The 21,991-nt window shown below is 42.3% G+C and overlaps 2 protein-coding genes across 3 annotated transcripts in view; one reads left to right on the top strand and one right to left on the bottom strand.

Annotated features, from left to right (window-relative positions):
- The window catches only part of npas1 (neuronal PAS domain protein 1), a 28,087-nt gene extending 10,918 nt beyond the window's left edge, over nucleotides 1-17,169 (top strand). The window contains 10 exon segments of the mRNA XM_035680038.1: nucleotides 973-1,040; nucleotides 3,140-3,229; nucleotides 10,436-10,610; nucleotides 10,719-10,831; nucleotides 11,300-11,496; nucleotides 11,742-11,848; nucleotides 12,082-12,229; nucleotides 13,704-13,816; nucleotides 13,921-14,660; nucleotides 14,662-17,169. Of these exon segments, the coding sequence (XP_035535931.1) occupies nucleotides 973-1,040; nucleotides 3,140-3,229; nucleotides 10,436-10,610; nucleotides 10,719-10,831; nucleotides 11,300-11,496; nucleotides 11,742-11,848; nucleotides 12,082-12,229; nucleotides 13,704-13,816; nucleotides 13,921-14,660; nucleotides 14,662-15,012 (2,102 nt within the window). The 3' untranslated portion in view covers nucleotides 15,013-17,169.
- The window catches only part of tmem160 (transmembrane protein 160), a 19,020-nt gene continuing 3,743 nt past the window's right edge, over nucleotides 6,715-21,991 (bottom strand). Inside the window, exon 5 of one of the 2 annotated variants that reach the window (XM_035680039.1) lies at nucleotides 6,715-6,751. The gene's annotated coding sequence lies outside the window, so the exon portion shown is untranslated. Of the gene's footprint in view, nucleotides 6,752-9,846; nucleotides 9,879-21,991 lie in introns of those variants that run through there. The other variant, XM_035680040.1, reaches the window with a different exon arrangement.

Raw genomic sequence — 21,991 nt, 5'->3', positions numbered from 1 at the left:
CTAACCACCTCCAACTCTATTTGTATTGTAATTGCCTTGGTAAACAGCACCACTTTGGCACTGAAGCAGCTCTGATAGCTTGTGTTTGGGATGCATTAAGAGTGGCGATGCAGACACCATGAGTGTGTGTGTGCGTTTGTTTGCGTGTCTGGCGGCAATTGAGTGGTGTGCGTCACATAGCAGCCCCCTCCTTATGTTCAGTTTTTTTAGACACGCAACCGTTTCAGTCGATCTTTTCTGTTTATCAGACATGATTGGTTCAAGTTTCACTCTTCATTCCAGTGCAGATTTAAAGACGTCACCGAGATGCAACATGATTACAAAACCCCACTGAGTCATATTTACTGATTACTTTGTATAAACACTAATATATCATAGCTGCATTAACCCCATCTGCCCATCTGAAAGGAGTAACTGCAAAGGTAATTAAGATCACCTTCTTGATCGCTTCAAGTCACTGCAAATGTTCCCAGAGTTACAATACAGCTTTTCTTGGAGTTTTTTCACCTCTTTTAGTTACTCTCTTTTTCCAGAAAGTCGAGCTTAAGTTTTTGAGAAAACAGGCTCGACATTTTAAAAGATAAATCCCATTTTTCATATACTTCGCAAATCAAAGAAGTTTTTTAAATGTTTTAGCCATTTTGTGCTTTTATTAGGGACTTGACAGTAGACAAATGACAGACAATCAGAGTACAGAATGATGGGGAGTCACAAGCACAAAAACTCCACAGCGGGACTCCTTAAACTCCTTGATATTTAGATGTTTTTGATATAACTGCAAATATAACTTCTCAAATGTCTCCACAGTATAGTATGTGCTAATTGGACAGATACTGTTTTAAATCTATACTTAATATGGCTGAATAAAATATATACCAAGTGGTAAGAGTTGCCAGGGATCTTAAAACACACTGTAGTAAAAGTCAATGTCACTCAGTGTGTGATGTGTGTTTGTCTACTTTCTCTCTGCAGTACGACGATCATCTCATTCTCTGGCTACTGACATGTTCGAGCAGCACCTAGGGGCCCACCTACTGCAGGTAACGACCACAGCACCCGCGCTCTCTTTCTTCTTCTGTGATGATTATAATGATATCCTGTAACTACATGTGTTTACATTATGTGTTTGCAGTGTTTTCATACTTGTGGGTTTGCACGAGTCATCTTTCAGTGCTGTCCTGTGAAAACCACGTGTCAGAAGTTTTCACAAGCTATGAGAAACTGCTCTGTTTTCAGCTTTGTGACGATACATTTTGCAGATGGTTTATTTAGCTTGAAGAGTGGAATTTTCTCAACCCATAAAGGAACGCTTTTAATTCCTCTGGTTTATCTGATAAGTTTTAAATCTTTATATGGTTTTCTTTGGCCGGATATACTTTCATATTTATGTAGGGAAACTTTTGCTTTTTAGAATGGATCATAAGATCAGTGTCATCAAGTACTTTCTTTGACAGACAGGCACATTTGTTTCACAACTGAGTTCAACACAGTTGAGTCTTCTTCCCCTCAGTCGCTCAGATTTTCCACGCAAACTCCTAACACATGCTCTCACATTCACACACGGACACCCGCACATCTCATAAACCTCAGATGCTTGGACGATATCGTTGGCTGCCAAAGAATGCCTCCCTTTGCACTGACAGATGAATGGAGCCTGAGGGGGATTCTGGGGCAGGAGGGCTGCAGGGATGACGAAATGCAGGATGTAGAGACAAAGGCTCAGAGGAAGTGCGAAGAAGGTAACACTGCAGATTGTACTTTAGACTAGGAGGAGGCTGAGGGAGGAGAGAAGGCTGGGTACACAACCAAAGCAGGGAGGGATAAAGAATAACTTGAAGGATCTTAATGCCTTTATGTCTTATGTAAAGTACTTTAAATTACCTTGTTGTTGAAAGGTGCTATACAAATAAATTTGTCTTGCCTAAGTAGCAACCAGGTAGGAGTGGGAACAGGTAGAGAGTGAAAAAAAAAGAAGAGGGAATAGAGGGTGAGAATTTAGAAGTGAGAAGGTTGTGGTAAAACAAAGAAACATTACATATGTCTGCTCTCCGCCGGCATTTTAAAGAGGAAGGGAGGCTTAGGGAACTGCTGATAGAAATCAAATTAACGCTCCAGAAAAACTGTATGATTCTTCCCTCCCAGCCGTCCTCCCGCCGTAATAGCCTGATAATTGCACTTTAGTTCTCCGACATTCAGGCGGCTGGTTTCTCCTCGCCACGACACACGACGCCCCACACCCCGGCCACACATTTGCATACTGGATGTGTCAGTTGCATAAATTACCACTGCCACTTTAAGCACTGGGCCGCCAAAATAGCAATCATTCTTCTAGAAAAAAGTGGCCCCGGTCTGTTTGCCTGTGTGTGTGTGTGTGTGTGAGGCTGAGGCTGTGTCGGCTCACTCCTGGATGCTTGTTATGACGATTAGTATTATTCTCTGAAGCAGTCCTCTCTAATGGTCTGGCTGTATACCTTTCACTTCTCATTAGAATCACTGCAGGCTGTAATGACTCTGGTTCTATCTGTGTCTATGTCCGTACCGGTGTTTATATGTGTATGTGTGTGTGTGTGGGTGGCCGGAGATTCAGGACAGAGTTTATTACAGTTGATTGAAACAGCTCTGGTCTATAAGTTCATTTTCTCATGTCTCTTTGCTTTATTTGGTTATTTATGTTTGTGTGTGTGCTTGTCTAAGTGTCACACAGTGTGTGTGTATGTGTGTGTTTGTGTGTGTGTGTGTGTGTGTGTGTGCACATGTAGCATTTTTGCTTCTGTGCTGCTTTCTGTGTTTTTAGTAATGCAGGTCTTGTTGACAGCTTTTGTGTGTAGCTGCAGCTTGCATCTATGGGACCTGTTTCATGTCTGTTCACTTTATGCATTTGTGTGTGTGCACGTGTGTTTGTGTGTGTGTGTGTGTGTGTGTATGTGTGCGTGTGCGTCTGTGTGTGAGTGCTCTTGTGAATTGAGAGAAGAGGCCGAGGGGTGACGGGTTGTTTGTTCTCCAGCTCATTGTAATTTGTTCGATACATACTAATTGCTCTAATTTGTCTGTCTTGTTTCTGTTTGCCTTTGTGTGTGTGTTTGTGTCTGTGTGTGCGTGTGTATGTGTGTATGATGTGTGTTTTTTTTTATGTGCACAGTCTCTGGATGGCTTTGTGTTCGTGGTCAGTCATGAGGGACGGTTCCTCTACATCTCAGAGACAGTTTCTATCTACCTGGGACTCTCACAGGTAAGACGACCTCATTGCACACACACATGCGCGCACACACACACACTAGAATAATCCTTTGTGTGCCTATCTTCTGCTTACGCTTTTATATCCCCTCCCAGGAGTGTGTGTGTTTGTGTGTGTGTGAGTGTGAATATCTTTGACTGCACTCTTTGCGCTCATCTCTGGAGTGCAACTCTCACGGGGGCAATGCTACTCTCTCTCTACCTCTCTCTACCGCCCTCTCTCCCTCTCCAGGTGCTCACCTCTGTTGATTGCCTGTGGCCTCTTGTACTGTGAATGTTAAGTCCTGCCATTTTGCCCAGATGCATAAATAATAACAGTAATTACTGGCCCAGCAATCAAAGTGTCGCCCCAGCGCGCTGGGCCTGTCTAGGGGAACAAATCGATAGGCATCTTAAAAGCCACATTGATTGTAGGGAGGGGGAAAAACACCAAGGGGGATGGGAAGATAGATAGAGACAGCCGGAGAGAGAAAGAGAGGGGGAGGAAAGGAGGAGAGGTGTGATAAGAGAGAGATGTTTCGAAGTAAGAAGAATCGGTACAGCATGAGAGAGAAAAAAAGAGGGGAAGTTAGTGCTACAATAATAGAAGTAACCGAGTGTTTTTTAAATGTGGAAATTTGCTGTGATTGAGGGTCTACCCATGGCGACATTAAAGCTTAGTCTTGGCACAATACTCACAAAGAGTCATTGGTCACTGTAATTCTTTTCCCTGTCTATACTGGCTGTGAAGCGACCACCTCCTAACACGACTACACTGTAAGAGACAAAATGCACAGCCTTTGTTCCGTGTAAACATGAATTGTAAAGTAGAGCAGACAAAAAAAGTGGGTGTGAAATGGGCAGTGCAGAGGGTTACTACCTGGAAGCCATATGTAGGTTTGTTTCCAGGACATGACATGGACATTGTGTGACTACAAGAAATACCTTTTCATTTGCACAAAATAAGTACTGTAGAATTTGTCTACATCTATGGTATAGATTTTGATTCATAGTCTAGCTTTAAATCTCACCCATTGTTGGATGTTTTGTACAGGGCATATTGTTCTTTAATTGTATTCCTCACAGTAACTGTGTTTGCACTCTGTAATGTAGAGCAACAGTGGGGAGGTTCGCATTGTCTCATTGCGGAATAGGACAGTGCTGCAAGTGCTATAATATGTTATCACCTTTTTACATTCTTCTTTCATTCCATATGATACAGAGGCAAGTAAGTTGTCATTGCAGATGTCTTTGTTGAACTTCCTTAAAGAGTAACTTAACACCAGACTGAAAATGCTTTATTGTCCACTTGGATGAAAGTTTTAAGCTGCTTTAACCACACCCAGCATCACTGATAATGATTTTATATGTTGCCTTCATTTTCTTGACTTAGACTGTGATTGGGTGTGGTCAGAGATGTGCTCTGGTGCACCTGACCAGACCCAACAGTGACACCACTGACATGCACTGGAGTACACCTGTACAGATAGATAGATAGATAGATAGATAGATAGCATAGATAGATAGATAGATACGTCACCATAGATCGATAGAGTACGATAGATAGACCCAGATAGATAGATAGATAGATAGATAGACAGATAGTAGCTACAGTAAACAGTGCAAATGGAGTGGAGTCAAGTGGAAGTACACAGTGCAATGCAAAACTTGTATGAGAAAACACAAGCTACCCATGCTGACTAATCACAATTATTACAATCGCCATGTGGTATTTTTTGTAGTCGCCAACAGCTCTAACTTGTACTTACATTTTTGATTCAGCAGCTTTGTGCATAGGCTCCATTATGGAGAGGAGGAATGATTATAGAGGCAATTAACTCCTCTTTTAATGAACATATGGGCATGCAAGTGTTGTATTATACGATAGCCTTGAAAAAATACCAGCCTTTGTCCAAAGAGGACAAGGATTGTTTGTTTGCACCTGCTGTGAAGTTTCTTGGGTCTTTGCACTTTGCAAAGACAAATGCAGATAATAATAATGATGCACTCTCACACATACAGATTAAAACATAAAGTGGCAAAAAATTAAAAGCTAACTAGCCAAAACATTAAGATAGAGCAGTGGAAGACAGAAGACAGGTCAAAAAGGAAGATACAGAGAGACCGAGAGAAACATATAGAACCAGACAGACAATTACGAGAGAGAAAGAAAACAAAGGAGAAGAATATAGAAAAGAAAGAGAGACAGTGGTAAAGAGGAGAGAGAGAGTCTGAGTGTGTAAATAGAGTTTAAATGTGCAGTAGGAATGAAATTCGCCTTGGGATTGCCTAGGTAAACAAGACAGCCGAGGCTTTGGTGGAGATGCTAATAAAACAGAGCTGTTCTTATCAGCTGAGCAGATGGCCTAACCCATCACATCTACTCAAACAGGGCCTAAGCCATCAGCATTCTAATGAAATTATTTATGATCGAAGATTACGTTCAAAACCTTGAACATACAACGCCACGTTTACCTTCCTGAAAAGATGAGAGCGAGTGGGGATGGAGGGGGTTTATGATGAGGAAGAGAGACAACCCAAAAGGGCAGATGGAGTTAGGAGTTGAGCAGATGAGTTAGGGGGATATATGAGAGGCAGTATATAGTGTGTTTATGGACACATGCAATGAGAAAGAAAGACATCCAAAAAAGAGAGAAAGAAAAGGTGGGAGGGAGAGGACAAAAACACTTCGATATACTTTGTTGGCGAGCGGAGGCGGACACAGGGGAGAAAGGAAGGACAGACAAACAAACGATGTTCTGAGTAAAAAAAGTGTAACTGGTGGTTTGTTTTAGAGGGCATGTTGCCCCTGTGGACCGCCCCTGCCCTGCCGTCTCCTGTCCCCCCTGTCTGACCCCTCTGCCCTGGCTTACACCCTGGGCTTCTCCCCTGACAGGGGGGTTGCTTAGCCGGCTTAGCCCAGGTCAGGCACCTTGACCAAGGGCACAGCCTGCCGCCTACTCCCCTGGCGCCTCCAGGTATCATTTTTCTTCTCACCGGGTCTCCAGGCCGGAAGCACGGGGACAATCCTGGGAATGCTACATAGCAGATGAGCAGGGGGTGTGGGAGGAAGTAGAGGAGGCAAGGGAAGGATGGATGGAGTATAGGAAGAGGAGACAAAAAGCTGGAGAAGATGAAGAATTGGAGGGCGGAGCGGTGTAAAAGGTGGAGAAGTAAGAGCATGGGCCCGGAGAAGAACGAAAAGGGATAAATGGGGTAAAGAGAAGGGAGGAAGGATGGTAGATTAAGGGAGGAGAGAATTGATCTGGGAATGGTTAGTATGCAGCCCCCGCTCCCCCTCCCCCTCCCTCCTCCCTCCCTCTCTCCTCTCCCATCAGTCAGTGAGAGCTGAGGGCTGAGAGTGTGTTGTGGACCACTGCCCGGATGCCTCATACATATTAAAGCCCCCTGCTATTATTTATATCATGTCTCTCCTTCCCCTGCTTGCTGCCCTCCTCCTCCACCTCATCCCCACCACACTGCCATACATGCACGTGAATGTCTACACACACACACACACACACACACACACACACACCACACACCACACACACAGACAGGTTCACGCAAATGCACTGACAGACAACTACTCACACAAACAAGACACACACAATGACGCGTGGAGACACAAAAAAGACAGTCTAGTCACATACACAGAGAAACAGAGGTGCGCCGTGTGCTTGCATCGCACAACACAACACAGTCTACAACACACACACACACACACACAACACAACAAACACACTCACAGACACACACACTCAGAGAGATTTGAATGATCTCGGTCTCTCCTCACGTCTCCCTTCGCGCCACATTCTATACCTGTTTTTATGTCTGAGCCTGACTCATCCTCTCAATCGCTCCGTCTCTTTCTCATCTTCTCATTTCTGTCTGATCTTTTTTCAATCCCTCCCTTCTGCCTGTGATGGAGTGATATTATTCGGATAGGTCTTAAGCCCGGTAAAGCCCATAAGGACCTGTTTGTCTCTCTACCTTGTTTTCCAATACTACAGGGCCAGGGGATTGTGTCTCTTTCAGATGGCCGGTCCAGTGTTCAGTGAGCAGAGGTAAATTTAGCCCTTGTTTAAAAGCGATCATAATTCCTGTTGCAGAAGAATCACAATTCATAAAACAAAAACCCTTGATCACAGATAGATAGATAGATAGATAATAAGATAGATAGATAGATAGAAGATAGATAGATAGATGATAGATAGATAAAGAGATAAAGAGATAAAGAGATAGATAGAGAGATCTCAATATCATCAGTAGTAAAAGATGCCTGAAGCAAGGTTCATCTAGAGTTTTAGAAACCAAACCCAGTCCATTTACTTGTCAAATATCCAGCCTCTTAATGCATAGATGCGAACTCTATTTTTTAAACATTAATGAACGAGTCAGTTTTGATGTCAGAATCAAAAGGAATGCGGCAGAAACATCCAGCACCTAGTAATTACACTGCTGACATTATATCTGCATAATGAAAAGAAGGAAGGATCAGAAAGAAACACTTAAACTGTACATTCAGGTTGTTGTGAAGCTTTCAGTGTAACCCCTTTAATACACAGGATATTTTTCTTTAGGGCCTTAAATATTATGGACCATTACATTTAAAGGAAGTTTTATAGAATTAAAAAGATTTTACAGATATACTTCTTAAAGGTCTAGTGTGTAACATTTAGAAGGATCTAATGGCAGAAATGGAATATAATATTCATAGGTAGGTTATCATTAGTGTATAATCACCTAAAGATAAGACTAATTTGTTACCTTAGAATGAGTCGTTTTTATTTACACATGGAGCGGGTCCTTTTCTGTGGAAGCTGCCATGTTGAACTACCATGTTTCTACAGTAGCCCAGAACAGACAAACCAAACACTGGCTCAAGTTTGTCCTCCACACTTGGAAGGCCGAACTGTATTCAAAAGGTTGCAATCACTGTTAGATGCCACTGAATCCTACACAATGGTCCTTTAAGAGAGATTTACAGCTCTGATTTTGTTCCTCTTTTTCTTGCAACCATCAACTTCAATTGATGATGCTACCTACGGTTAATCTCTGTGAGGACTGCCAAAGCAGCTTAAAGTGGAAAGAGTCGATCGTGGTGATGAACCTAAAGAGAATTATCACCTGAACCTGCAGTTCCCCTCACCTTTATGGCGGTTTGTAGTAAATTTCAGCTCATTGTTTTGCTGCCCGACACACAGCTTTACTGTTCTGGTTGACTTTCACCACTCTCTGTGTCGTTTTCACCTAGAGCAGCCAGCTGTTTTCAACAAAGAAAGCAGTAAAAAAACAGCCTACACTACCTGTTCAGCACCAAATATCAGACAGTTAGTGATTAGCTGGTGAACAGAGTGCAGCATTCAGCAGCTAGATATTTCCCTCAGGAGTTGGTGGAAACCAAAAAGGGTGCTAATTATGTTTCTCTGTAACTGCTGGATGTTTAAATAAGCAATTGTTTGCAAACAAGTTACACCTTAAAATGTGATAATATTAGTGTTTGTAACTTGTTTCCATTACCCCCAAGTGGCTAAAAATTCCAGGACATGTAAGTTAAAGTATCATATCATTGTTTTTTGTAATATAACAAATTTCTGAGGGTAACGGAATATGTGTGCAGGGTATAGTTAGAGTGAGTTTAAAACCACCCACACTGGTTGTTAGATCAGGAAGGAAGGAGGATGAAAATGAATACATTAGACCTCAGCCAAAAGAGATTTTTTATATTAAATTTATAAAAGATATTTCTTTAACATATATTTAGCATTTAACAAGACAAAACTGAACAATGAGCACAGGGAGATAGGATGAGATCTTGATAATTTTATTTTTTATTTCACTGTGTCGTTAAACTCGTCAGGTAGGCCTATGCATTATGACGTCTACTTATTTCATATGCCCTTCGTGTTCAGTATTTGAATTAATGAGCCCGTTAAAACTTGTGTATCAGTGCCAGGGCATCCATTGGTGGGGTGGTAGGGATGCAGCTTCTGTTGTTGTGAACCTTTTTTCAAGCCTTTCCCTGCATTTTTATCTTTACCGCTACTATCACTGTCAAATAAAGGTTAAACAAAATCTGTTCTCATATATTGGGCTTTAAAATGCTTAAATAGTCATCAAAATGGGTACCTAGGTCAGTAAAAATTATGTAGGGAAATTACCCCACTTGGCGCCTATAAAATCTACTATTTTATAATGTTTTGGTGGCACAATTACAAAAAATAGGGCATCCCCCAAGGTATTAAACCCAGTCTGAAACTAAGAACCTCTATCCCGTCTCTTATCCTCCCACACTCAATGGGGTTTCCTCCATCTTTACCACTCTCTGTTCAACTCATCGTCCACTGCTCTCATTCCTCTGCTCCCGCCTTCCCCGTTCCCACTTCTTCCTCCTCTCCCGGCTGTGATGTCCTTGAGGGCCTGCTGAAGCTCCCATAAAGCCTGCAGTAAATGGCTCTAATCCGGTAATAAATGGCTGTGTCCTACAGACAAGGGTGTGAGGCTGCTGCAGCCACTGCTTTATCAGATGGAATGGTATTGGCACACACATGCACAGACACACACACACAGTCACAGATGTAATAGAAGCTGCATACATGTGTGTAAGCATGCATGCTCTTTTTCTCTCACTCACACTCACACACACACACACACACACACACTCATTTATACAGCTTCAGATGGAATCACATCTGCTCCGATTGTGCTGCTTTTATGGATGCCATGCAAGAGCAGCGCCACTATTACCTTTAAATGATTAGAGATGCGAATATGATGCATTATGGTGATAGGATCGTATAGAGCTGTATGAGCTGTTGCGTTGCTCTTTATGCCTGCTGGGATTGATTGTAACTGAATGAAGGAGCAGGGAGGGACACGGGGAGTAAGAAGAATAGTAATGTGACCTTTGGAGATACTTGGAGTTCACCTGTTTTAATCAGCAAATACAATTGATTTTTACTCCCCTGGTTTTATTTGTGTAATACTGTAGTCACTTGGTCCTCTGAGACTAGACTTAAATGTGTGTGTGTGTTTGTGTGTGTGTGAGTGTGTGTGGGAATGTCTTACAACCTCCACACTCCTTGTTGAGTTGTAACCCAGAGCAGTGCTTTCATTTTCCTGTCACAACGTATATTGATTTTTTCCTGTGTATGTGTGTGGGCACCCGCTCATGTATGTGCTCTAAGCTTCTGTTTTTGATCATGTGTTTTCTCTTCAGGTGGAGCTGACCGGCAGCAGTGTGTTTGACTATATCCACCCAGCGGACCACGTCGAGATGGCCGAGCGGCTGGGAATCAGGCCACATCTGAGGGCCGAGGCCGGCTGCCTCACCGCCCCTGAGAGCGCTTCCAGCTCCGCATCCACCTCCTCCCTGGCTGGAACCCCTGAACCCGGTACTGATTGTGCTGTGAATTTATAGAGAGAAAACTGAGAGAACTATGAGGAAGGAGAAGATGCATTTTTGTTGCATTCAGTGAAGTAATCGCTCTCATCCTCAACAGCTCCATCTAGTCCTCATTCTCCTGCTGACGATCCTCCCGACCGTGGCTTTTTCATCCGCATGAAGTCCACGCTCACCAAAAGAGGCCTGCACGTCAAGTCTTCTGGATACAAGGTATGAGGAATTCATTTATCCTAATTTGAAAACATACCTTGTATTATGCTTGTTCTCCTATTTACCTGCTTGTTCTTGGGACAGTAAAATGACAAACAGACTCTTGTCATTTTGTTTTGCACGGCCAGGGTTTCATAGCACTGTCAAGTTGGTCGTTTTCAGTGAGTTTTATGGCAGTGACCTTATTTCACACTGGACCGCTGCACATAACGGTTTACTGCACTCTCTGCTGTAATACCAGCGCTGCTGCATTCTTTAGCTCAGAGTCTGACTTTGTATTGTGTTTATGTTGAACGTATATTGATGAATCTTATATTTCTGACGTCATCTTGTTGTAACTGCTATTTACTTCACCCTGGATTACACAACTGTCTTACAATGCATCAATAAATTCGACCGATTCTTATTTTGTCCTGCAGAAATGGGCCTGCGTGAAGGAATATTATACCGTTGTCTTCTGTTTGTCAGGTAATCCATGTGACAGGACGAATCCGCTGCCGCCCTGCACTTGTGCCGGGCTCCACGCGTTCAGTGCGTCGACCGATGGGTTTGGTTGCGCTGGCACACACACTCCCACCCTCCACGCTTAATGAAGTCCGCATGGAGAGCCAAATGTTTGTCTTCCGAGTGAACATGGACCTACAGGTCACATATTGTGAGAACAGGTGAGGGTTTTGTCCGTGTTTTGAGGCGTAGCTGTATGGACATTGAATACATACAAATAAGTGTCTCTGCATGTTTTTTAAAGAGAGGTGATAAGTCTTGATGTATTGCTTTTTCGAGTGCTCCCACGTGTTTTTCATTAGTAGTTGGCAGACTACCCTGCCAGGTGGTGGTTTTAGAAGACACATCTGCTTCTGCTTAGTAGACAAATGTGAAATTTTGCTTTTTTTGTTGCATTTCTTTGCAGGATCTCAGAGTATATGGATCTGACCCCAGCAGAGGTTGTGGGACATACCTGTTACCACTTCATCTATGTAGAAGACCTGGAAAACCTCCGGCAGAGCCATGAGGACTGTGAGTCACATCCATATGCACATATAGCTTATGAAATTCTTCAGCACCTCCCTCATTCTGCACAGTGTCTGAACTTCGGGGGGGGGGGGGGTTTGATGAATCAAGGAGTGCCTGTTGAAATCTCATTTTGTCCTGTTGTGATAGGCGCCCTCTGCTGCCATTATTATGAACTGCCAAACTAATAACTTCGTCCCTCCTCTTGTCTCTCGTCTCCCGTATCCTGTTATTCCCAGTGCTGAGGAAAGGCCAGGTGGTGACCGGTTACTATCGTTGGCTCCAGAGGAGAGGAGGCTACCTGTGGATCCAGTCCACTGCCACTGTCTCCATCAACCACAAAGCCCCCCACGAACGCAACGTCATCTGGGTCAACTACGTCCTGAGGTCAGTACAACTACAGCAGTACCCCAGTGTGTTCTACAGGATTGCTGATATGAAGGAAATTTATATATGCAGGCACCATACTGTGTACAGAGATCCTTTGAAGGGATAGATGATGAAATACAGAGGGCTTATTGGAGTTTCACTCCCTCCAACATATGAGAAAACTGATGAAGATACTTTCAAAATAGTGACATCAAAGCAAAGCACATTAGCAGTCAATGTTAATGGTTAAAAAGTTTATAGTTATTTTAGATTTTTATATAAATGTTAAAGATAACTAAATTATAAAAGGACAAAACTTTTAGTTATTTTAAGTCATCTTATGTTTTATAGATTAATACCCTAAAAACCGATATAGTTAACCCCCTTTTATTAAATTACTGACTATTATAACTCCAGTTAAAATGACAGATTCTTATCATTTTAGTGACACAACCCAGAGCTTTTACCAGCTTTCACAGTGCATAATGTTATGATGGACAGTTCCCTTTTTTAATGAATTCCTTTTAATTTGTACAGACTTTAAAATTATTTATAAGAAGTAAATTTCAGTACTCTTGCAGAGTCTGTAGTAGCTTTTTCAGCTTTCTCAGCTTTCTCACTAACACCAATATAGCTTTATTCACTGACTTTAAAGTCATTACTCTGAATTGGCAGACATGCTCTCATAAGAAGGTTTTGAACCTTTAACAGTAGTATAAAAATGCAGTATTACTTTTGTTTAAGGGTTTATTTATTTACTACACAGACACAACAACTGCAGTAACCTTGACTAAAGCTGCCGTATTTCTCTCTTGTATACGCACACACACACACACATATTCACCCAGACACTGATGCAAATATACTCACTGTACACACACACACACATATGCACAAAACAGTACATAACAGAAATATGTTACAGCGACAGAGCAGTCAGACAAAAACAAGAGGAGTAGGCTGAATTTCAATGCTAATTGGACTGAAGCTATATAATTACAACAAATGGATGTCAGAATTTTGGGGCTGAATGGTGTTTTAGTTAATTAGTGCTGTAATTACAAGAGCTCATTAACTTCTCCAGCAGCCTCCTCCTTGTCTGAGCTTAACTGTGTATAGGTGGGCTGCTGAGTGGGACATAGTGTGTGTGTTCCTGTGTGTGTGTGTGTCTTGAAGGGCGGAGTCTGCCTGTCTGCCTGTTTGCGTGTCAATGCTTGTGTATGTGTGATGAGGGCTGTTGTTTGGAGAATTGGGTATGTGTTAGGTGGAGGTTAGAAGGGCGTGAGGCAGTTTGGCTATTGGAGGTTGTTATTAGGCTGATTACATGTTGTTTCCATCCTAAGTATTCACTCAAATCAGCACGGCACTAGTGTTTTTTTTTTTTTAAAGCTGTAAGTGGTTTTAAGTGGTAGATGATCATTTGTGTTTATGTCCACCTTTTCTCCCTCCCTTTCTCCATTTTTAACATCCATCTATCCCTCCATCCATCCAGTCGAACAGAGTTGCCCGACACTCCCCTGGATCTACTGCAGCTACCAGAAAACATAAGAGCAGAGCGACTTCGAGTTAGCTCGTCCCCCACCGACAGCTCCCCACAGGCCCGAGGTAGGACGCCACGCACACATAACTACCTTCCCAGGATGCCCACTGACACACAGAAATGCCTGCTTCTTCTTCTTCTTATCATAAAAATCTCCCTTCCTCCTCAGGCTCGCAGCCAGTGAAGAGCTCAGTGGGGAAGAGTGACCCCGACACTAAAGGCAGAGACAAATTCACCGTCTCAGCAGTCCAATCAGAGGATAGGAGGAAGCGCCTGCTGAGGTCCGAACCCGAGGGTGCTCCTCCTGAAACCCGTCGCAGGCTGGAGGAGCTCCGTCACGCAGAGGAGAGTGTGTCAGCCTCCTCTGACCTGGCGAGTGAAAGCGAGGGGGAGGAGGAGGAAGAGACAGAGTGGGACCAGGGGGGAGACAGTGACAGATTGAAACAGGAAGATGGTGGGGGAGGAGGTAAACAGAGTAGGGGAGGAGACACCCCGACTAGAGGGGAGAGGGGTAGCAGGGTGCACAACGGCCGGGCTGTGATCCAGCAGCTGAAGAGCGTAGTGACCCCGTCTCCCCTGCCTGGCAGCCCCAGCATCAAGACTGAACATGAAGCCCTGACCACCGGGGGGCGCTGGGGGTCACACACGCAAACCTCCACTTCGCACACACACGCCACCCAGCCCCAACCCTCACATGCACACACACCCTCCAGCAGCCTCAACGGCGACAGCCCTACCACCCCAATCCCCGACTCTTCATCCAGCAGTGAGGCCCCTCCAAAAGGCTTGTTCACACCCCCGTCCCCGGCTTTGTCCCCAGCCATGTCCGTGTCCTCCCCACTGCCCCGTGATGAGAGAGCTGTGTCGGGGGTGGTCAGCCGGAGCGGTGGTGGTGCAGGTAGCGGCCCTGGACTTTGAACTGCTCCAGAGACTGGCTGCAGGTGGCGCAGCCGGGCGGGTCCTCTTCCACCCCCTTGCCCTCGGCCCACAGGGCCCTCAGAGCCTCTATGCTCCCAGCACTATCCGCTACGCTCCACCTGAGCTGCCCCCCTCCCACCACCACAGTGCTGGACACAGCGATGGCCTGCAGCTACGCTCGGACCACCACAAGGGACCCCCGCCAGCCTTCTTCCCCCACCTACAGCGGTTGGCCGGCTTGCCACCCTTCAGTGGTTTCTCCCCGTCTGACAGCCCTTTTTCCTCCGGCCTGCCCTTCTGTATGAATGGACTGAGGGGGGCCGCAGGCTCCGAGGAGGACTGAGACTCAGAGGGGAGGAGGTGAAGATAAAAATGAAGGACGGAGCAGAGTGACAGACCAGAAAGAGAGACATTGAAAAGGGCAGGAGAGACAGAAGTGGCAGGACATTAAGCCTCTAAGGACGTTACTAATTGGACAATGAGTTGAATAACTGCAATCTAAAATATGTGACAAGTCGCTGCCGTAGGGACTTAATGTGTCTGCCTGTTGTGGACAAGTGACAGTGACTCTCAGAGAAAACGGGACATGGAAACTTTTGACTGGTTGTCCCTCAAGACTTTCCGTCTCTACAACAATAATGAACTCTGCTCTGTGTCTTTCTCTAGATGACTGTGTTGATTTCTGTGTCTCTTCCACTCAGAGAAGCCATATTGTATATAGAGACAAAACCATAAAGACCCTCAGCTCACATCCTCCTCACTGTCACTCCAATTAACCCAATTAACCCTAAAGCCAGTAGAAAGAGATGGACACATGTCTGTAGGAATGAAAGTGACTTTGGAATATAAATTTTTATTATTGCAGTATTATACAAGTCATCTCTTACGCTGAGATCCAGGTGAGAATTTGATTATAGGGTTTCCCTGAAAATAGATGGAGACAACCCTCTGGTGTTTTGTATTGAGATTCAAAATAATAATAATAATAATAATAATAAATAAAAAATCCAAGTATTCATCAGTCAGCCATACTTAAAGCACACTAATGGGACAAAAATATGAATAATATAGTCCCAGACATTCCATTAAGTAAAAGGGAAGAAAATGCAATGCAGACAGGGCGTTATTTCTGTTGTTTGATCATAGGAAGGCCATTTGTTTAACTGAATATTAATTATAGTATATTCTGTATGATGCTGCGGTTATGTTTGTGTATGAAAGCCATATTCTTGTTTTTTTAAGGTTTCTATTGATTTTTGTTTTTTTGCACCAGATAAAACAGATGGAAGGGTGGTGCAAAAAATTTGTCTATACAGACAGAATATGGTTGTTTTATTGGATGTACAATAACATCCATGTACCTTTTTTTATTATTCTCTGAAAAAGATATTTCTGAAAATGTTTTTAGGAGGGGAAATGGTGCTGGACAGAAGTGTTTATTATCATTTAAACCTCTGCGTTATTCTGAGCACTTACTGAAATTTGTTCTGGTGTGAACTCAAAGCACTTCATCACTTAACACTCACTGTGTGGTCCTGTTAAAACAGAAAACAATGCAAGAGTGGTCACTAATATCATAGCCTGACCACAGTGTAGTAGAGAGGACAAATGGTAATTTAAAAAGGCAGATAAAATAAACAGACCACATATGGTCATTAAAAGACGACCATTAGAGGTCATTAAAAATAACCAGAATTATTCTGATATTGGTTTCAGTTCAATTCAGTCAAATGGAAACAAGGTTTTAAATTAAAAAGTGGAAATACAAAACACTTTAAATGTCACACTGATTAATTGGAATTCCTCTCACAACTGAAAAAACAAACAATACAAAACACTTTTTATATGAAATAAAATTAAATACTTTTTTTTTTAAATTAGTGCTCAGAATATTTAATCTTCCATTTTAACACAAACAATTTGGTGGTACTCAAACAACTAAGAATGTTCATTCCTAAATGTGATATTTAATATTTGAAAATGTGACCCCTTTTTGACAAAATGTTGGTATCAGTGCAGCCAAAATGCATTAATTGCGATGCAGAAATTTTGAATAGTGAACGGTTTAACAATACCTATTAATGAAATAAATTCTCTAGCACTTTGGAATGGAATAAAGCCCTTCAAATGTATCTATTTAGTGATCAAAATACACCCAAATTTATACAATCTGTTGAAAACTGAGTCTTCAATGACCGACAATGTACGTACGTTGTTTTTTGCTTCCTTATTGAGATTATGGGCGACTGTCTGGCCTGAGGGCTCAGTTTATGTGGAAATCTCTGATGTCAGACAGAAAAAAAAAGAAAAGAACATTTCTAATTGTTCAGATCCGATGTGCACTACACACCCATACTGTAGCTGTCACATACAAATATGTGTGAGCACACATATTCTCGGGTGTTTAATGGTATAATGTGTGCGTATGATTGTGTGTGTGTGTGTGTGTGTGTGTGCGCGTGTGCTTGCTTGTACAAGTGTGTATGTTTTTTTGTTTTTTTTGGTTTTTTTGGTTGAATTAAATAGCTAACCCCTTGCCCATCACTGTGAAGCTAATGTTATCCTCCCATCTTTGTGAATACACCACCCACTCATCAATAAAATGAACAAATGTAAAAAGAAAAACAGTGATACAGATGACAATAACAATAAAATATTCCAGTAGAGGAGCACAACTCAAGGCTTTGTTGTTTCTTTCTTTCTTCTGTGCAGCACATAAATTGAACAATTAAGATGTAGTAAATAGCATGACTCAATGTATGTTTTACATAGTTAATTAAGGTGTAATGTGTGATTCAAACAGATTATTTTTGGACACATTTACTCTAGACTACATTTGCATACAGTAGATTTATTAGTCCTCATATCAGTTAATAAAATGCACGCTCCCTCTAACCAAAAACATCCAACATTTCAGGCATATAACAGACATTTTTGTGCAGCTTTTGACTATGTGTGTGAGGTCTACATAAATTCAAACAACACACAGACAAGAATAACAATCACAAGGGACAAATCCGTGGTAAAATAAATATAAAAGATGTTTCTGTCACTGCAAGTAGTTATCAACAAAGCATGTGGGTGATCTTGCATATCCCTGAAGTGGCCAAGACACAATAAAACACAAACAATATTGATCCTTAATAAAATAAAGTAAATTGTGCAGCAGGTGAGAGCGACCCTGGCATGAAGCAGGACATTAGTCTGGTGTGTTGAATTCAGCAAAGACTTTGCCATAAATTCATCTGAAATGAACACAATAGCACAGAGAGCCTAGGAGAGTGTCTCACTTATGAGAGGCTATATGCGGGCGTGCATCACCATGTGTGTACATATGTGTGTGTGTGTTATGTGTGTTGTGTGTGTTGTGTGTGTGCTGTGTGTGTGCTACATTGGGTGGCTGTGGGCTTGAGTGTCATGCGATGCTGGTGCATCGCCATGAATTTGGAGAGCTGTGGTGTGTGTGTTGTCTGAAGCAGCCCCAGGGAGGGGCTCTGACATTGAAGACGGGTTAAATCCTGTTTTACATTCAAGTGGCAGGCCCTAGTTCATTAGAGTGAGGATCATTCCTCCTCAAGACCAAAGGAAGCGCATACTAAACAAGAGCAGTTGTTGGGGAGAAAATGCCATTGTACGTGCAAAACCGTATGTACTGTATAAGTGAGTGTGTGAGTGCGCTGATGTGCTGTGAACGGAGCTGCACAACAAGCTCTGGTTTCTTCTTTATATCTTCTTTTCCGTGGAGTACAGTCTTGTACAGATGAAAATCACTATGCACTATTTGTGTCAATGTGCGTGTATGTGTGTGTCTGTGTGTGTCTGTGTGTGTGTGTGTGTGCACAAGTCATGGCAGCTCTTCTGACTGTTTTCCACTCAGCCTGTCATTGAGTCACCCATATGCCCTCTCTGTCACTGACTTTGATGGCTTATCTTACCCCCTGAATTGGAGTCGTGCTCCCAGGGGAAATACCTTAGCACATGTAAATGCATTTGAAAGAGTAAAAATATGGGTAGGAATAATAGAGTGAGGGATGGAGGAAGACACCCAGACAGCTTCCGCCTGACACGGGCTTACTACACCTCCACAACTCTCTCTTTCCTCTATCCTTCCTCTACAACCTCTACTATTTTCATCTTTGTCATTGTTTCCCAACAGTCTTTTTCTTTCTCCTCTCAGCCAGGAGAAGGCCAATCCATACTTAATGTGCTTCTCAAGGCAGATCCTTTGATCCATACGCATGGCATTTAACACCTGAGAGCAGATGAGCAATCTGCTCTCAAAATAAGCAGAGGTTATGGCTCCTACTTTCAGGTCCGAGAGTGTAGATGTGCAACTCAGGTTTGGAGATGTATGAGGCTAGACCTGGACTTGGAGCTGTTGTGGTTTCTGTAGCTGCTCTGGGTCTGAGGTGGATGGTGTTTGTCAGTGAGGGCGCGTCTCCTGCCTCTAGGCGCCCTGCCCTTTAGACGCGCCAGGCCTCAGGAGCCTCCTGCATGCCAAACAGACCTGTGCAGTCAGATGCAGCCGCTGAGGAGAGAAGAAGAGAGAAAAGGAGGGGAGTAGGAGCGAACGTGAGGAGGAGTCCAGAAAGAAAGAGACTCGAGGGCGAAAGGGTAGAAGAGGATCTGAGGGAGAGAAGAGAGGGGCTCAAGGGGAGTAGGTGGGGTGCTGGTCACACTGCAGCAGCCATCTAGACACACCCTGCATGTGAAACACAACTGCACTGAAACGCCCTGGGAATCAGCGAAGGAGAGGTGGGGAGGAGAGGAGAGCGAAGGAGAGAGGAAGAGAGGGTGACTCTGAGGTGAGTCTCAACAGCAACACTGTGTGTCGATGGCCGGGAGATATCACAGACCTTCGCCCTAACCCAGTCAGTGATAGTTATCACAGACAAAGCCCCCCCATCACCAACACTGCCACACACACACACACAACATGCTGCACAGTTCATATATTCACACATGCTCGCTGATGAGCAGCTCATTATAAAAATTATGCATGTACAGCGCGTGTGTGGACAGTTTGTACATCTTTTGACTCCCACTGTAGGAAGACCTATTACTGACTCTGACAGCACTTACACATTAAAGAGGGCCTTGTTTGCATAGTAGAGGCCTTTATTTGTGCTGGGGAGTTTCTGCAATTGAAGTTTTTGATTTCTTTATATTTACATTTTGTCTCATTTTCTGAAAAGAGTGAATTTAGGTATTTAATTATGGTTATCTTTCTGGGAATTTATCAGTTTCATCAAACCAGAGGGAGCTGATATTCCTCAGTTTAAGAGGTAGGTAATTTAAAGGCTAATTCCACTTTTTTAAGATGACCTTTGGTCCAAAAAAAGAAAGAAAGATAGCAATTTCACTGCTGGCAGTGTGGAGAAGCCTTTGAAACGGCATTAACACCTTGGGAAATATTTTTAAATGATAAAAGAATTATAGACCTTTTCTTGGTGCCTGCTTAAGAAGGGTGTGTTGGTGAGACTGTGGCCAGGTTAATCAGTTAGAAGTCCCCTAGTTACCATCTTTCTGTACATTATGTACCCTGTTGCCCCCAAGCTCCATGTATGTACAGTGCATACAGTACATTACAAACAGCAGATCAAGAAACCAACCAGTACTCCTATTCTGGAAAAATACTATACAGCCCAAAGTTTTATTTGTCAGTTAGTTTTAAAAACTAATTTATTTAGGAATATGCACCATGTACGTATGATATAAACATGTGAAGATCAGGTCATAATTCAGGACCCACCTCAATTGTGCTTCAGTGGCACAAATATGGATTTAATCTAATTACCAAAAAACAATAAGTCTTTATAGGTGTAATTTTTTAGCCCTATCAGCCTTTAAAATAGGTTAAAAACTAAATAAAATAAATAAAGGTACAATAACCCTGTACCTCTCTTGAAAATTGTAATATTAGATAAAAGTTCTAAAAATATGAATATTATCATGTGTAGCAGAACCATTTCTTTGTCTCTTGGGAGAGATCATGAATTGTGATTCCCAGGTTTGGGATCACAGTGAATTGTGAAATAGTAACGTAAGAAAATATCAAACAAATTAATTTATGATATTTTGTGATATTTATTTTTTTATTTATTGATTCTCAAAAAACCTCCAACCATTAGATAGAAGTGTTGCAAACTGAGGGCTATGATGTTGGATGTTACAGGGACTGTGATAAATACAACTGCAGATCCCACTGTTAAATAAAAGTAAACCTATTTTACTCTTTTTTTAATGCATATGGTGGTGTTTCTTTATACTGACTTTCCCTAAAATTAGTTTAAAAACAAAAAAAGCAATAGTTTATCACCTTCCTTACAGTACTGCAATATATTGAATCGTAACCCTGTACCGTGATACGTATCGTATCGCCAGCTTCTTGCCAATACACAGCCCTAATTTGAAAGCACTGAAGTCTGGACAGATTTCTCCTTGTTTTATTACTGTACAGTAGGGTGCATTGAAAGTGGTGCAAACACAAACAGAAGCAAACAATAGTGAACCCCATTTCCACACACAAAACTTTCCCATACTATCAGTTACTCTTTACATCCATTAAGACAGCAATTGTAGTGGTCACCAGACGGTGTGAAATCCACTCAAAATGGTTTATGGTTACATTTAGGTACTGTACATGTATATCAACAATACAGAGAAAAATATATTACCACAGAAAAAGCTGTGATAAATACTGTTTCCAAAAGTCTAGTTACTATAATGACAAAAAAAAGTGCTATTGCCCTTATAAAACAAATAAAAAAAATTTACTTCACAGGGTAACTTAAACCTCTGTTATAAAATATATTCTAAAAGACCGACCTGAAACCTGCTTACAATATGTTGATTCTTTCTAGATCTCACAGCACATCAAAACCAGCTTGTTTTATTTCAAGACTTTAATGAAAACTTCAAGTATTCAATCACAGTTATTTATGTCCGACAAGATGATAAGACGAACAGCATCCAACAACAGTTGGCAGAGAAAAGCCAATAATATGGCCCAAAAATAATTGCATACAGTGCAATGAAAGGTAGAACGGGTGTTCTCTGTGAGGCCGTGCAGTGTGCCTGTGAATGTGAAGATGTAAAAAATAATAATAAAAAAATCAATAGTTTACAGATTGATTGATAATGTAAGTGAAGCAGCTTTGAATATGTCTGATTATAAGAAATCTTTTTGTTATTTATTCACCAGAAGTGAATGTAGCCACACTACCAAAATTTCAGCACTTTTTCACCAGTTTTCCAAAAGGTCCAAAAGTCTTTCTCAACCTTAACATTAACCTTCACATCTCACACACGCACACACACAC

This window comes from Morone saxatilis, unplaced genomic scaffold (genome assembly GCF_004916995.1).
Source record: "Morone saxatilis isolate NCDOM2014 unplaced genomic scaffold, NCSU_SB_2.0 Contig8, whole genome shotgun sequence".
Lineage (NCBI taxonomy): Eukaryota > Metazoa > Chordata > Actinopteri > Moronidae > Morone > Morone saxatilis.
This window is presented reverse-complemented; position numbering and strand designations above follow the sequence as displayed.